The sequence below is a fragment of the Lithobates pipiens genome, unplaced genomic scaffold (genome assembly GCF_037356315.1).
Source record: "Lithobates pipiens isolate NorthernLeopardFrog02 unplaced genomic scaffold, aLitPip1_a1.2 Scaffold_27, whole genome shotgun sequence".
Taxonomy (NCBI): domain Eukaryota; kingdom Metazoa; phylum Chordata; class Amphibia; order Anura; family Ranidae; genus Lithobates; species Lithobates pipiens.
Window position 1 is genome coordinate 147,637,211 of NW_027507788.1, and position 14,131 is coordinate 147,651,341.

Genomic DNA, 14,131 nt, shown 5'->3' on the forward strand with positions numbered 1-14,131 from the left:
TTCACAGAATGTTACCTCCTGTTTCAGCAAGGTGCTCCCTCTCTCTGCAGTCTACATTCAGTGCCGACATATAGAGCATCACACCCCATACACAGCATCTCACCTGCTGCTTCAGCAATGTGCCCCCCAGTGGAGGCCCGTCCATAGGGGGCTCCCGGGCGCCGCCACCCCCACTCCCCAACCCCCCCCCCCCCCCCCATGTAGTAAAAAAAAACATTTTTTTTACATTTCCCTCCCTACGTGCACTGTATCCTGGCGCAGAGCAATATAGGAAGCGCCACGTCTATGCAATTACAAGATTGCAGATGAGGCGCTTCATTTGGCCACAAAAAGAGCGCTCTGTGGCGCAGCCGATCGCGCCACAGCTTCCGGCGTGATCAACTGGCTGAGCAAGTGCATAGACTTGCACTTTGAGTGGGCGGTGCTCCTGACGTCACTCAAGGAAGTGACATTGGCACGGCACTTCTCTGTTCTGTCCCGCCTGAGAGGATCAGGTAAGGGGCTGCCGCATGGCTGCTTACAAATTCAATCTTCTTGTTAAACACACAGCGCGTGTGAAGCCACCCATCCATCCTGTAGAAATAAGGAAACCAGACATGCTTCACAGGATAAGACATGCTTCACAGTCAGTGTATGGGGCAGAGGAGGAGTCACAGCTGCCTATCACTAGCCATGGATTCCTGCTCAGGACAGAGCCTCATTAACAGACATGTTAGTCCTCATCACTGATCTGTGAGTGTCCATCCATCCATCCCACTCATTCACTGTCCATCCATCCCACTCACTCACTGTCCATCCATCCCACTCACTCACTGTCCATCCATCCATCCCACTCACTCACTTTCCATCCGTCCCACTCACTCACTGTCCATCCATCCATCCCACTCACTCACTGTCCATCCATCCATCCATCCCACTCACTCACTGTCCATACATCCACCCACTCACTGTCCATCCATCCATCCCACTCACTGTCCATCCATCCCACTCACTCACTGTCCATCCATCCCACTCACTGTCCATCCATCCCACTCACTCACTGTCCATCCATCCATCCATCCATCCCGCTCACTCACTGTCCATCCATCCCACTCACTCACTGTCCATCCATCCATCCATCCCACTCACTCACTGTCCATCCATCCTTCCCACTCACTGTCCATCCATCCCACTCACTCACTCACTCACTCACTCACTGTCAGTCCATCCCTCTATCCCACTCACTCACTGTCCATCCATCCATCCCACTCACTCACTATCCATCCATCCCACTCACTCACTATCCATCCATCCCACTCACTCACTGTCCATTCATCCCGCTCACTCACTGTCCATCCATCCATCCATCTATCCCACTCACTCACTGTCCATCCATCCATCCATCCCACTCACTCACTGTCCATCCATCCCACTCACTGTCCATCCATCCATCCCACTCACTGTCCATCCATTCCACTCACTCACTCACTGTCCATCCATCCATCCCAATGTTGTTTTCAGTGCTCACTGACAGTGATTTTTGTCAGTGCACAATGATACTACTGCCTTCTCTGTCGTTGCGGATCCTGGGAAATCAGACAGCAGTGCTGGGAAGAGTGGAGAGAGTGGGAGCACATTACTGAAGCACAAAGTGAGATGCTGTGTATTGAAGTGCTGAATGCAGATTGTGTGAACAGATAGTTGGAGCATGTGGCTGAAACAAGAGGCGATATCCTGTGTATGTCACATCCATCTTGTATGTCAGATCTCACCTCCTGCACATTCAGTCTGATTCAGCCACATGCTCCTGCTCTCTGCAGTCTGCATTCAGAGCTGCCATACACAGGATTTCACCTCCTGCTACATTCAGCCATGTGGTCCAGCTATCTGCTCCCCCTCTCCACAGTCTGCATTCAGCACTGCCATTCACAGAATGTTACCTCCTGTTTCAGCAAGGTGCTCCCTCTCTCTGAAGTCTACATTCAGTGCCGACATATAGAGCATCACACCCCATACACAGCATCTCACCTGCTGCTTCAGCAATGTGCCCCCCAGTGGAGGCCCGTCCATAGGGGGCTCCCGGGCGCCGCCACCCCCACTCCCCAACCCCCCCCCCCCCCCATGTAGTAAAAAAAAACATTTTTTTTACATTTCCCTCCCTACGTGCACTGTATCCTGGCGCAGAGCAATATAGGAAGCGCCACGTCTATGCAATTACAAGATTGCAGATGAGGCGCTTCATTTGGTCACAAAAAGAGCGCTCTGTGGCGCAGCCGATCGCGCCACAGCTTCCGGCGTGATCAACTGGCTGAGCAAGTGCATAGACTTGCACTTTGAGTGGGCGGTGCTCCTGACGTCACTCAAGGAAGTGACATTGGCACGGCACTTCTCTGTTCTGTCCCGCCTGAGAGGATCAGGTAAGGGGCTGCCGCATGGCTGCTTACAAATTCAATCTTCTTGTTAAACACACAGCGCGTGTGAAGCCACCCATCCATCCTGTAGAAATAAGGAAACCAGACATGCTTCACAGGATAAGACATGCTTCACAGTCAGTGTATGGGGCAGAGGAGGAGTCACAGCTGCCTATCACTAGCCATGGATTCCTGCTCAGGACAGAGCCTCATTAACAGACATGTTAGTCCTCATCACTGATCTGTGAGTGTCCATCCATCCATCCCACTCATTCACTGTCCATCCATCCCACTCACTCACTGTCCATCCATCCCACTCACTCACTGTCCATCCATCCATCCCACTCACTCACTTTCCATCCGTCCCACTCACTCACTGTCCATCCATCCATCCCACTCACTCACTGTCCATCCATCCATCCATCCCACTCACTCACTGTCCATACATCCACCCACTCACTGTCCATCCATCCATCCCACTCACTGTCCATCCATCCCACTCACTCACTGTCCATCCATCCCACTCACTGTCCATCCATCCCACTCACTCACTGTCCATCCATCCATCCATCCATCCCGCTCACTCACTGTCCATCCATCCCACTCACTCACTGTCCATCCATCCATCCATCCCACTCACTCACTGTCCATCCATCCTTCCCACTCACTGTCCATCCATCCCACTCACTCACTCACTCACTCACTCACTGTCAGTCCATCCCTCTATCCCACTCACTCACTGTCCATCCATCCATCCCACTCACTCACTATCCATCCATCCCACTCACTCACTATCCATCCATCCCACTCACTCACTGTCCATTCATCCCGCTCACTCACTGTCCATCCATCCATCCATCTATCCCACTCACTCACTGTCCATCCATCCATCCATCCATCCATCCCACTCACTCACTGTCCATCCATCCCACTCACTGTCCATCCATCCATCCCACTCACTGTCCATCCATTCCACTCACTCACTCACTGTCCATCCATCCATCCCAATGTTGTTTTCAGTGCTCACTGACAGTGATTTTTGTCAGTGCACAATGATACTACTGCCTTCTCTGTCGTTGCGGATCCTGGGAAATCAGACAGCAGTGCTGGGAAGAGTGGAGAGAGTGGGAGCACATTACTGAAGCACAAAGTGAGATGCTGTGTATTGAAGTGCTGAATGCAGATTGTGTGAACAGATAGTTGGAGCATGTGGCTGAAACAAGAGGCGATATCCTGTGTATGTCACATCCATCTTGTATGTCAGATCTCACCTCCTGCACATTCAGTCTGATTCAGCCACATGCTCCTGCTCTCTGCAGTCTGCATTCAGAGCTGCCATACACAGGATTTCACCTCCTGCTACATTCAGCCATGTGGTCCAGCTATCTGCTCCCCCTCTCCACAGTCTGCATTCAGCACTGCCATTCACAGAATGTTACCTCCTGTTTCAGCAAGGTGCTCCCTCTCTCTGCAGTCTACATTCAGTGCCGACATATAGAGCATCACACCCCATACACAGCATCTCACCTGCTGCTTCAGCAATGTGCCCCCCAGTGGAGGCCCGTCCATAGGGGGCTCCCGGGCGCCGCCACCCCCACTCCCCAACCCCCCCCCCCCCCCCCCATGTAGTAAAAAAAAACATTTTTTTTACATTTCCCTCCCTACGTGCACTGTATCCTGGCGCAGAGCAATATAGGAAGCGCCACGTCTATGCAATTACAAGATTGCAGATGAGGCGCTTCATTTGGTCACAAAAAGAGCGCTCTGTGGCGCAGCCGATCGCGCCACAGCTTCCGGCGTGATCAACTGGCTGAGCAAGTGCATAGACTTGCACTTTGAGTGGGCGGTGCTCCTGACGTCACTCAAGGAAGTGACATTGGCACGGCACTTCTCTGTTCTGTCCCGCCTGAGAGGATCAGGTAAGGGGCTGCCGCATGGCTGCTTACAAATTCAATCTTCTTGTTAAACACACAGCGCGTGTGAAGCCACCCATCCATCCTGTAGAAATAAGGAAACCAGACATGCTTCACAGGATAAGACATGCTTCACAGTCAGTGTATGGGGCAGAGGAGGAGTCACAGCTGCCTATCACTAGCCATGGATTCCTGCTCAGGACAGAGCCTCATTAACAGACATGTTAGTCCTCATCACTGATCTGTGAGTGTCCATCCATCCATCCCACTCATTCACTGTCCATCCATCCCACTCACTCACTGTCCATCCATCCCACTCACTCACTGTCCATCCATCCATCCCACTCACTCACTTTCCATCCGTCCCACTCACTCACTGTCCATCCATCCATCCCACTCACTCACTGTCCATCCATCCATCCATCCCACTCACTCACTGTCCATACATCCACCCACTCACTGTCCATCCATCCATGCATCCCACTCACTGTCCATCCATCCCACTCACTCACTGTCCATCCATCCCACTCACTGTCCATCCATCCCACTCACTCACTGTCCATCCATCCATCCATCCATCCCGCTCACTCACTGTCCATCCATCCCACTCACTCACTGTCCATCCATCCATCCATCCCACTCACTCACTGTCCATCCATCCTTCCCACTCACTGTCCATCCATCCCACTCACTCACTCACTCACTCACTGTCAGTCCATCCCTCTATCCCACTCACTCACTGTCCATCCATCCATCCCACTCACTCACTATCCATCCATCCCACTCACTCACTATCCATCCATCCCACTCACTCACTGTCCATTCATCCCGCTCACTCACTGTCCATCCATCCATCCATCTATCCCACTCACTCACTGTCCATCCATCCATCCATCCATCCATCCATCCCACTCACTCACTGTCCATCCATCCCACTCACTGTCCATCCATCCATCCCACTCACTGTCCATCCATTCCACTCACTCACTCACTGTCCATCCATCCATCCCACTCACTCACTATCCATCCATCCCACTCACTCACTATCCATCCATCCCACTCACTCACTGTCCATTCATCCCGCTCACTCACTGTCCATCCATCCATCCATCTATCCCACTCACTCACTGTCCATCCATCCATCCATCCATCCCACTCACTCACTGTCCATCCATCCCACTCACTCACTCACTGTCCATCCATCCATCCCACTCACTCACTCACTGTCCATCCATCCATCCCACTCACTCACTCACTGTCCATCCATCCATCCAGCCCACTCACTCACTGTCCATCCATCCATCCGGCTCAGTGTCCATACATCCATCACACTCAGTGTCCATCCATCCATTCCCTCCCACCCAGTATCTATCCATCCATCCCTCCCTCCAGTATCTATCTATCCATCCATCCCTCCCACCCAGTGTCTATCATCCATCCTTCCACCCCCCCACCCAGTGTCTATCTATCTATCTATCTATCTATCTATCTATCTATCTATCTATCTATCTATCTATCTATCTATCTATCTATCTATCTATCTATCTATCCATGTGCCCATTTATCTAATTTCTCTGTCTGTCTATTTATCCAACTATCTGTAGGCCCTATTGCGGGCGAGTCTTGCTGTTCTGTCTTTGAAAAAAGGTTTAAAGTACAGTATTTGTAAAGGCAAACCTTTTTAACAGAGTAAGATAGGGTTGGAAAACCTGTCTGATTTTGACTGCTGTTTGGGACTGAGCTAAGGAGTTTCATCCTCTATTTGTCCTGGTGACCATTGACACCTGGAGAAAATGATAAAGAATCCAAAAAATTACCTGGTGTGGTGGGAAAAGGATTAGGTAGGGTCAGTGGAAGGAATAGTGCACCATCAATGGGATCATTGGAAGGAATACTTGTTGTTGGTGTCAGTGGGAGGAATAGTGAAATATTGTTGGTCAAAGTGGGAGATATGGTGCCCCTAGAGGACTGTTTTAAAGCATATGTAGCACCCTGATGTTTAGGCAGGGTTGCTCCTAAATTTACCTGCCAGGTGTAGTTAACTTGGCTCATTGTTAGGGATCAGTTGAGTTCACCCTAAGTCTGGAATTGCTGCACATCTCTCTTCTGCCGCTAGGTGGATGGGTACCTGGCGACATTAGATAAGATAAGGGAAAAGCAAGGACAGATTAGGAGTATATGGGGTATCTCAGCCAATGGGCAGGGGTTTTCTTAAATCCTTTGGCCTGCTGGGAGAACCTATATATTTGGGTGGAGTCTGGTGATCAGTGTTCTGTGCCACATGGACGGCTGCCTGGTTGGACAAGTGTTGTACTGCCTGAGCTGCTAGGCCAGAGTTTGGGCCTATCCTAGGCACATCGGGCTGCTAGGCTGTATGAGGGTCTATACAGAAGCAAGAGACCAGCATGGGGCTGAGATTGCGGCTTGCAGTCCAACCAGAAGTGATGGTTCTGCCGGTCGGTAAACCTGTCATGGTCGGAGGTAGAGGGGAAGCTGTCACCACTAAGGGTCCATCCACCTTATTACCAGGGACCACAGTGAGTAACTGAAGCAAGTACCAGAGCAGTGTTCTCACCAACCATTAACGGTGAAGAACTGGGAAAGCAGGTGTCAAGCCAGGGACCCAGGCAACGGAGGTGACGCTTGCAGAGCAGCCTTGTGTGTCAAGCCAGGGACAGAGCAGTCCAGTGGGGTGAAGCTTGAGAAGTATCTGGAGTGCCAAGCTAGGGACCCAGCAGAGAAGCGGGCGTGACGCTTGAGGAAGATACTAAAATGCAGATTGGAAGAGCTCAAGGGATTTGGTAACAGTGAATCAGCAAGTCCAGAGAGAGAGACTGGGAGCTCAGTGGGTTGAGAACCTACAAGAAGTGATTGTACAGAAAGTGAAGGAGTTTGTTTCAACTTGTGTTAGGGACTGTTCTAAGACTGTTGCCATAAGAGATAGCATTCCTACACATGCAGATGTGGTGTCTTGCTCGATGACTTTCCCTGCATGGCTGTCTACCTGTAGAAGTCTCGGAGTCTGCCAATTAACATTGCATAACATTGCAACTACCTTAAGGGTGTCCTGGTCCTTAACCCTCTCTCTCAAAGTTCTGTTCAAGGGAAATAAAATCCCTTTGCATTCAAGAAGTGTCTGGCGCCCATGAATATACCTTACATTACACCCTCTATGCCTTACAACCCACTCTATATGGAAGGATGTCAACAGCTCTTGGCTCTGGAGGTTCTCATTAGACTAAAGGAGGCCTTGGACCTTGCTACACAAGCAAAGGGTCACATCCAGCCAGTGGGATGCAGTTTGTGACCACTGGTTTAAATGAAGAATAATCAGGTGATTGGTTTCAAAATGAAAAATGAATCCATAAGAAATATTGAAGGATCCTGCACTTAACATATCAATGCAGCAAAATGTTATTTTTAGTGACTGTCTGTATTGGTGTGGGTAAAAGGCAGTGCCAGTATTGATAACCTTTGACAGTATCACATACTGTCCCAGTGTTGTAGGAGTTCCCAAAAATTTTGAGGACGTAGTCTATACAGCATGAAATAATCAGAGGGACTATCTTTTACCTGCATCAATGAAATTAGTTTGAACGTCTGATACATTTTTGTTAGACTGGTATGGTGAATATTTACTTCTTCATTATCTCTTGATAAAGATTAAATGATAGATATCTTTATTTTTTCATACCCTCCCATGCCTACTATATGTTAGCAAAAGTTTTGTCCAAGATCTGCTTTTCTTAGCATGCAACCAGTTACAAATTAAAAGAAAATGTTGACTGTTTTTTTTTTCAGCGGGTCAGTTTCCCCGACTGACTCTAAGCTTCCAGATGAAGAGGAACAGAGGAATGTACATTATACAGTCTTATGTTCCATCCATTTTACTGGTGACCATGTCATGGGTCTCTTTCTGGATCAGTCAGGCAGCAGTTCCTGCAAGAGTTTCTCTAGGTAATTGGTAATGGCTGCAGAAATTACATTCACAGTATAACCTTATGAAACTGTATGCAAGTAAGTCAAATTTCCTTGAAAGGTTACTCCTCTTTTGTAACAGGTTTCACCATGGCCGGTTCACACTAGTGTGATGACAGACATCGCATGTGATTCGCACTGCATTGCTGTGCAGATCACATGCGATGTCTGTGCGATGTGATTTCAACCATACAAACTGTATGGCTGAAATCGCATCTCCTTTGCACCCCTTTTCTGGTCCGCACTGGAATCAGATCGCATGGGTCTTCACACCTATACGATCCAATTCCTGCACCATTTCACAATTCGCACTGCTATCTGCGAAACGATCTGAGGGTGTCATTAACTTTATATTGGCACCCCCAGTGGTTCGCAGATCTCAGCACAAACCACTGTGAGATTCAGGTGCGATGCAGAAACCCGCACTATATTCACAGTGTTTCCACATCGCACCAGTGCGGACCGAGCCTCAAGAGAGTGAGATAATCAACTTTGCAGTAAATGTTTATTATCCATCTCTTTTCATTGTGTTTCTTTTAAAATCTCTTTAATTTACTACTGATTTTCACTGATCAAAAACAAGTATACAGATCAGATAATTCTGACATCATTCACTGGATCACTGATTAAAGTTGTCCTTTGTTCTATACAATCTTTATTGTATAAAGCCACATATACATTACCAAATGATTTTCTCTGTTAAGGTATCACCACTGTACTCACAATGACCACTCTGATGGACTGCGCACGATCTTCTCTGCCTAGAGCGTCTGCTATCAAAGCTCTGGATGTCTACTTCCTCATATGCTATGTTTTTGTGTTCGCTGCCTTGGTGGAGTATGCATTTGCCCACTTTAATGCGGACTACACGAAGAAGAATAAGAAGAAGGCAGTGCGTAAGGTTAGAAACATTTTAAATAAGGAAAACACAAAATTTACAGCCATATTACAAAATATAGAACTGTAAAACAAAATGATTAATTTTCTCAGGGTTCAGTGGCAGCCACAGCTCTACTTTGGATTAGGGGTCTCCACACTCCAGTATAAGAGCCACATTTATATTTATATCAATATTTGTGGGTCAAAATATAATCCCCCCATCAGAGTCCACCCCTAACATACACACAGCTTGGCTGTAGCAGGAGGTGGAGGCAGAGAAGATCTGGACATAAAGAATTGCATACTCGTATGAATGCTGGGCAAAACAGGTGATTGGTTGCTAGGATCCAAACGGTCCTAGCAACCAACAATGGCACAATGACAGCACAGCTAAGGGGACTTGTCCTGGAGATTGTGGGGGAAGGGGGTTGTGGATGTTGGGCTGAAACAGAGACCATAGGCTTACCCAAAAAAAGACCTGTGTGAGAGGCCAATGACCCTAGCTGCGGGCTAGATAAAATTTTGTAGTGAGCTGGGTTTGGCCCATGCCTTGTAGTGTGGAGATCCTTACATTAGATTTACACCTACTGGGTATAGTGCCACTTGCAAGACACCAAGTACAGAGTAAGACACTAAGTACAACTAAAAAGCAAAAGACAGACCAGGACAGTATTTAAACACATGTGCAGCATTAAAGCCAGCGAGAGGCGTTACATCAATCAATAAACACAGAGAATAGGATTTAAGCTGTGAGCTTAAATCTTATTTTCTCCTTTGCTTTGGAGAACACAACCCTGCTTTAGAACTACTGGAATGTTCCAAAGCAGTGCCATAACAGAATGGGTAAAAAACAAAATGCAAAGTAAACAGCGTTGGGTTTTGGTCACCATTAGGAGCTGCCCCTGGGATGTCTAATGTTTTGTAATTATACTAGCATCCTACTTTTGCAGGTTGCACTATGCCCAGTAGGTGATGATCTAGAGCAAATATGTGTCCTCCAATAAATTAAAGATAATCTATATTCTGAGAGATGAGTGAAATTATACCTTTTATATAATATGTACAATTACGAACCCTACGGCAGGTCCTTATACATTATCCAACTGTAAGTTAGAGCATCCTGGTCTAGCACCTAATGTAACAAACAACATTTTGGCTTGGTGGTCATTGTCAGGGTCGATCTTTGTACAATCAACTTTATACTGTATTTACCAACACTATGTAATATGAGGATCTACCTAATTTACCCTATCAATTTGTATCCAATCCAACAGGCACTTGCACTACACAGTTGTTTGTCAATCTAAAGGAAATTGTACAATCAGATTTTAGCGCATTTAGTGGGCCATCATCATTAGGCTCTTGTTCTTGCCCTAATGGTTTTGTATTGCCATACAAATCTATGGAAAAGCAAAACCCACTTGGTCAAATGCAGATCAGAAGAAGATTAACTGTAGGTCAAATTTACCTGTCAATGAATTCTAAATGATCTCAAATGTGTCTCAAACTCATGTCAATATGATACCTTTAATATAGGCCCTAACATTTTTATAGTTGTGTCACTGTACTTTAGTACAGTATTTTAGTGTAATTCTTGTGGTAATACACAGTATCTTGGTCTCCAGCTTAGTGTAGCACACATTGGTCATGTATGGTGCTCACTATCCTATATCACATCCTTATTTTGGTGTGTACTGTAATATTACTTGGCATCCTTGCCTAGGAATGTTCTTTACCTTCTGTAATAGTCCCCTGTCATGGACTTTAGGACTACTGCCAAATGTGTTTTCTTTTTTTGTTTTAGTGTTTACATCAAAAGAATTGGAACATTTATTGGATAACTATGCTAGCCTAATGTAATTGAGAACATTTGCCCTCAGTTCCTATATAGGATACTGTATATGGGAAGAAAAGAGAGGAAATGTTCAGACAGTGAGGAGAAATCCCATAGTTGGCAGTTGTCAAGGGAACAGGTATTCCCATATGAAAATTTCTTCTCACCTTCTTTTTCGGTGACAATGATAACATTTGGGATTTCTCATCAGTTTCTTTTACTAGGACAAGAACTAAAGGAATCCACCCCTCCCCTATGAGAACACAGGTAGCAAAAAGAAACCTAAACGTGGTTCTAATTCTTTCCCCTTTGTCAAAACTAACAAAAATTGGTGGTGTTACTTTACAAATTATATTCTTTTAAATATTTTAAAATAGTTCTTTATTTTTATGCATTTTCAATAAAGAATTAGTTTGCTTAGTATTTGTTTGTGTCATTTTAGGTGTCAATGAAGGATGGAAATCAAGCCATAGTCCTGCTCACTTTGTCATTATTGGGAGTGAATCTTAACTTGGTGGAGCAATACACTAATGTTCCAGGGCTAATAGGGGGGCGCAAACATACAGGAAGGGCAAGTAAACTGTGCTCTCGTGAGCTGAAACCTGACCAAAAAGGTGACCGACGGAAGAAGACGTTTCTGAAGCCCATAGATGCGGATACCATTGATGTTTATTCAAGGGCAGTTTTCCCAGCTGCCTTTGCAGCAGTGAACATTATTTACTGGGTGGGCTACACAGCGTGAGAGTAACTGTATACCATGTATCTATATGCATCAACGAAAATATATGTTATTCATTGCATTAAAATAATGATACAATTACAGTTCCTAATACCAGTTGTTAACTGATTTTTTTAGTATGTTTGGTTAAGATGAATACTAGACATGTGTGATCCGTTTAGTTCCAAATTAATTTTTTTATGAATTTAGACAAATTCATTAATTCTGAATTATCCAAAATTCAGAATTTTCGAATTTGCTAATTTTTCTGAATATTCTGAAATTTGTATTTCAGAAATTTGGAAATTCAGAAATCCTAAAATACGGAAATATAAAAATAAGAATGAAAATTCGAAAATTCGAAATAGCGAAAAGCCGAAAATAAGAACAAAAATCTGAAAATTCAAAAACCTGAAAACTCAAAATGTGAAATAATATCTAACTAATAATAACTTAACTATTACTAACTATTAAATTATATAGGTATTAAAATTTCCTTTCAAATTTGTCTGTTAGTGAATGTAACGAATATAAATTTATCCGAAGTTACGAATTATCCATAATAACGAATGTCATATCTAAACGAATGGAATGTAACTAATTAATAATAATAAATAACAATAATAATAATAACGTATTATTATTATTTATTCATTTTATTTAGTTTCATTCCAATTGTTTAGATGCAGCATTCTTTATTTTGGATAATTCGTAACTTCAGATAAATTTGTATTCGTTACATTCACTAACAGACAAATTTGAAAGGAAGTTCCAATACCTATAATTTTTCTAGTTATATTTTTCTAGTTATTATTAGTTAGTTATCATTTCTAATTTTTGGATTTTCGTTCTTTTTAATTTTCTAATTTTCCTTTCTTATTTTCGTATTTTCGAGTTTTTGGATTTTCGAATTTCTAAATTTACTAATTTCTGAATTTACTAATTTCTGAATCTTTGAATTTCCAAATTGTCGAATTTTCAAATTTTTGAATTCCAAATTTTCAAATTTACGAATTTACTAATTCCAAATATTCGAATTTACAAATTTACGAATTCCACATTTTTGAATTTCTGAATTCCCGCATCTTCAAATTTACGAATTCCGAATTTTTGTATTTTTTAATTTTCGGGTTTACGATTTTTTGAGTTTCCGTAAAAAAGAAAAAACGAATGAAACAAAGATGAAAACTAACAAATTTATCGGCAATGCACATGTTTAATGAATACATTTAGATGAACTTCCCTGTAAACAGCATTGTTAAAAAAAAATATGCATTAACATGTAGAAGTCAATCAGAAATAATCATTACTCTTTGGATATGTGTTACATATAGTCCAATGGGACTATAAAAATGTATGACTATTGTAAGAGTTTGTTAACTGCCAGTTTGTACATATTGCATTATTCCTTTTTGGTTTGTTCTAAATATATTAGGTTGAGCCTCAAGCAAATAGGTAAAAACAAAGTTGAACTGAATATGTCTTCAGTGTTTTACTTTTGTACATTTGTTTAGATACAGCACAGCCAAGGCAATCACTCTAAGTCCTTGTACACACGATCGGAGATTCCAACAACCAAATCTGTCGGAAACTGTTGTATACACACGGTCGGACGAAGCTGTCGGAAAATCTGATCGTTCAGAACGTGATGACGTTATTTTGTTACGACGGGACAATGTTCAGGCTAGTAGCCAATAGCTTTGATGTAGGAATTTGATCTGAGCATGCGTGACACTTTATCCGATCGGAATTCTCTACACATGATCGGAGTATGTCCGATCGGAGCATTTTGTCGGAAAATATTTCCGGCAAGTTGGAAAATTTGGTCTGACGGATATTCCGACGGAAACAGTCCGATGCAGACCACACACAGTCAGAATATCCGACAAAACGCTCCGATCGGACACATTCCGTCGGAATCTCTGTGTATACAAGGGCTAATACTCCCTGGTTCTACTACAATTCTAAAACTGGAAATAAACAATTGCCCCTCTGGCTGTGAAATATGGCAGAGGTGTGTATATGAAAAGATTGGTTGCACCGAATTAAACATTTTTGGACAGGTAGAACAGTAAAATATAAGTATTTAGAATATGTATTTATAACTGGAGTTCTACTTACACCCCACCTGTATGTAATTCTTTTTTTTTTTACACAGACTCCTTGGTGTTAAAATAAAAAATGCAGCTCTGACTGCAATACTCAATTCATCTCCGGCGCTGTATTTCCTTTCCACCACTGGATGTCCTCAGTCTTGTGGTTTGAATTACATCATTCCAAATAGTAGACCTTGCATGTATTTTCCTAATAATTATACTTAAATAGTTTCCATGGAAATAGTAACCATATACAAAAGTAAACAGACAATTAGAGGAATATTTTTATTTATTTTTTTAATTAATTTTTTTCTTGATAACTC

The 14,131-nt window shown here is 43.9% G+C and overlaps 1 protein-coding gene across 3 annotated transcripts in view; it reads left to right on the forward strand.

Moving 5' to 3' along the window:
• The window catches only part of GABRD (gamma-aminobutyric acid type A receptor subunit delta), a 47,838-nt gene extending 36,014 nt beyond the window's left edge, over window positions 1-11,824 (forward strand). For 2 of the 3 annotated variants that reach the window (XM_077457650.1, XM_077457651.1), the window contains exons 7-9: window positions 8,105-8,260; window positions 8,986-9,182; window positions 11,437-11,824. In XM_077457650.1, the coding sequence (XP_077313776.1) occupies window positions 8,105-8,260; window positions 8,986-9,182; window positions 11,437-11,736 (653 nt within the window). In that variant the 3' untranslated portion in view covers window positions 11,737-11,824. The remainder of the gene's footprint in view (window positions 1-8,104; window positions 8,261-8,985; window positions 9,183-11,436) is intronic. The other variant, XM_077457652.1, reaches the window with a different exon arrangement.
• The last annotated feature ends 2,307 nt before the right edge of the window (window positions 11,825-14,131 follow it).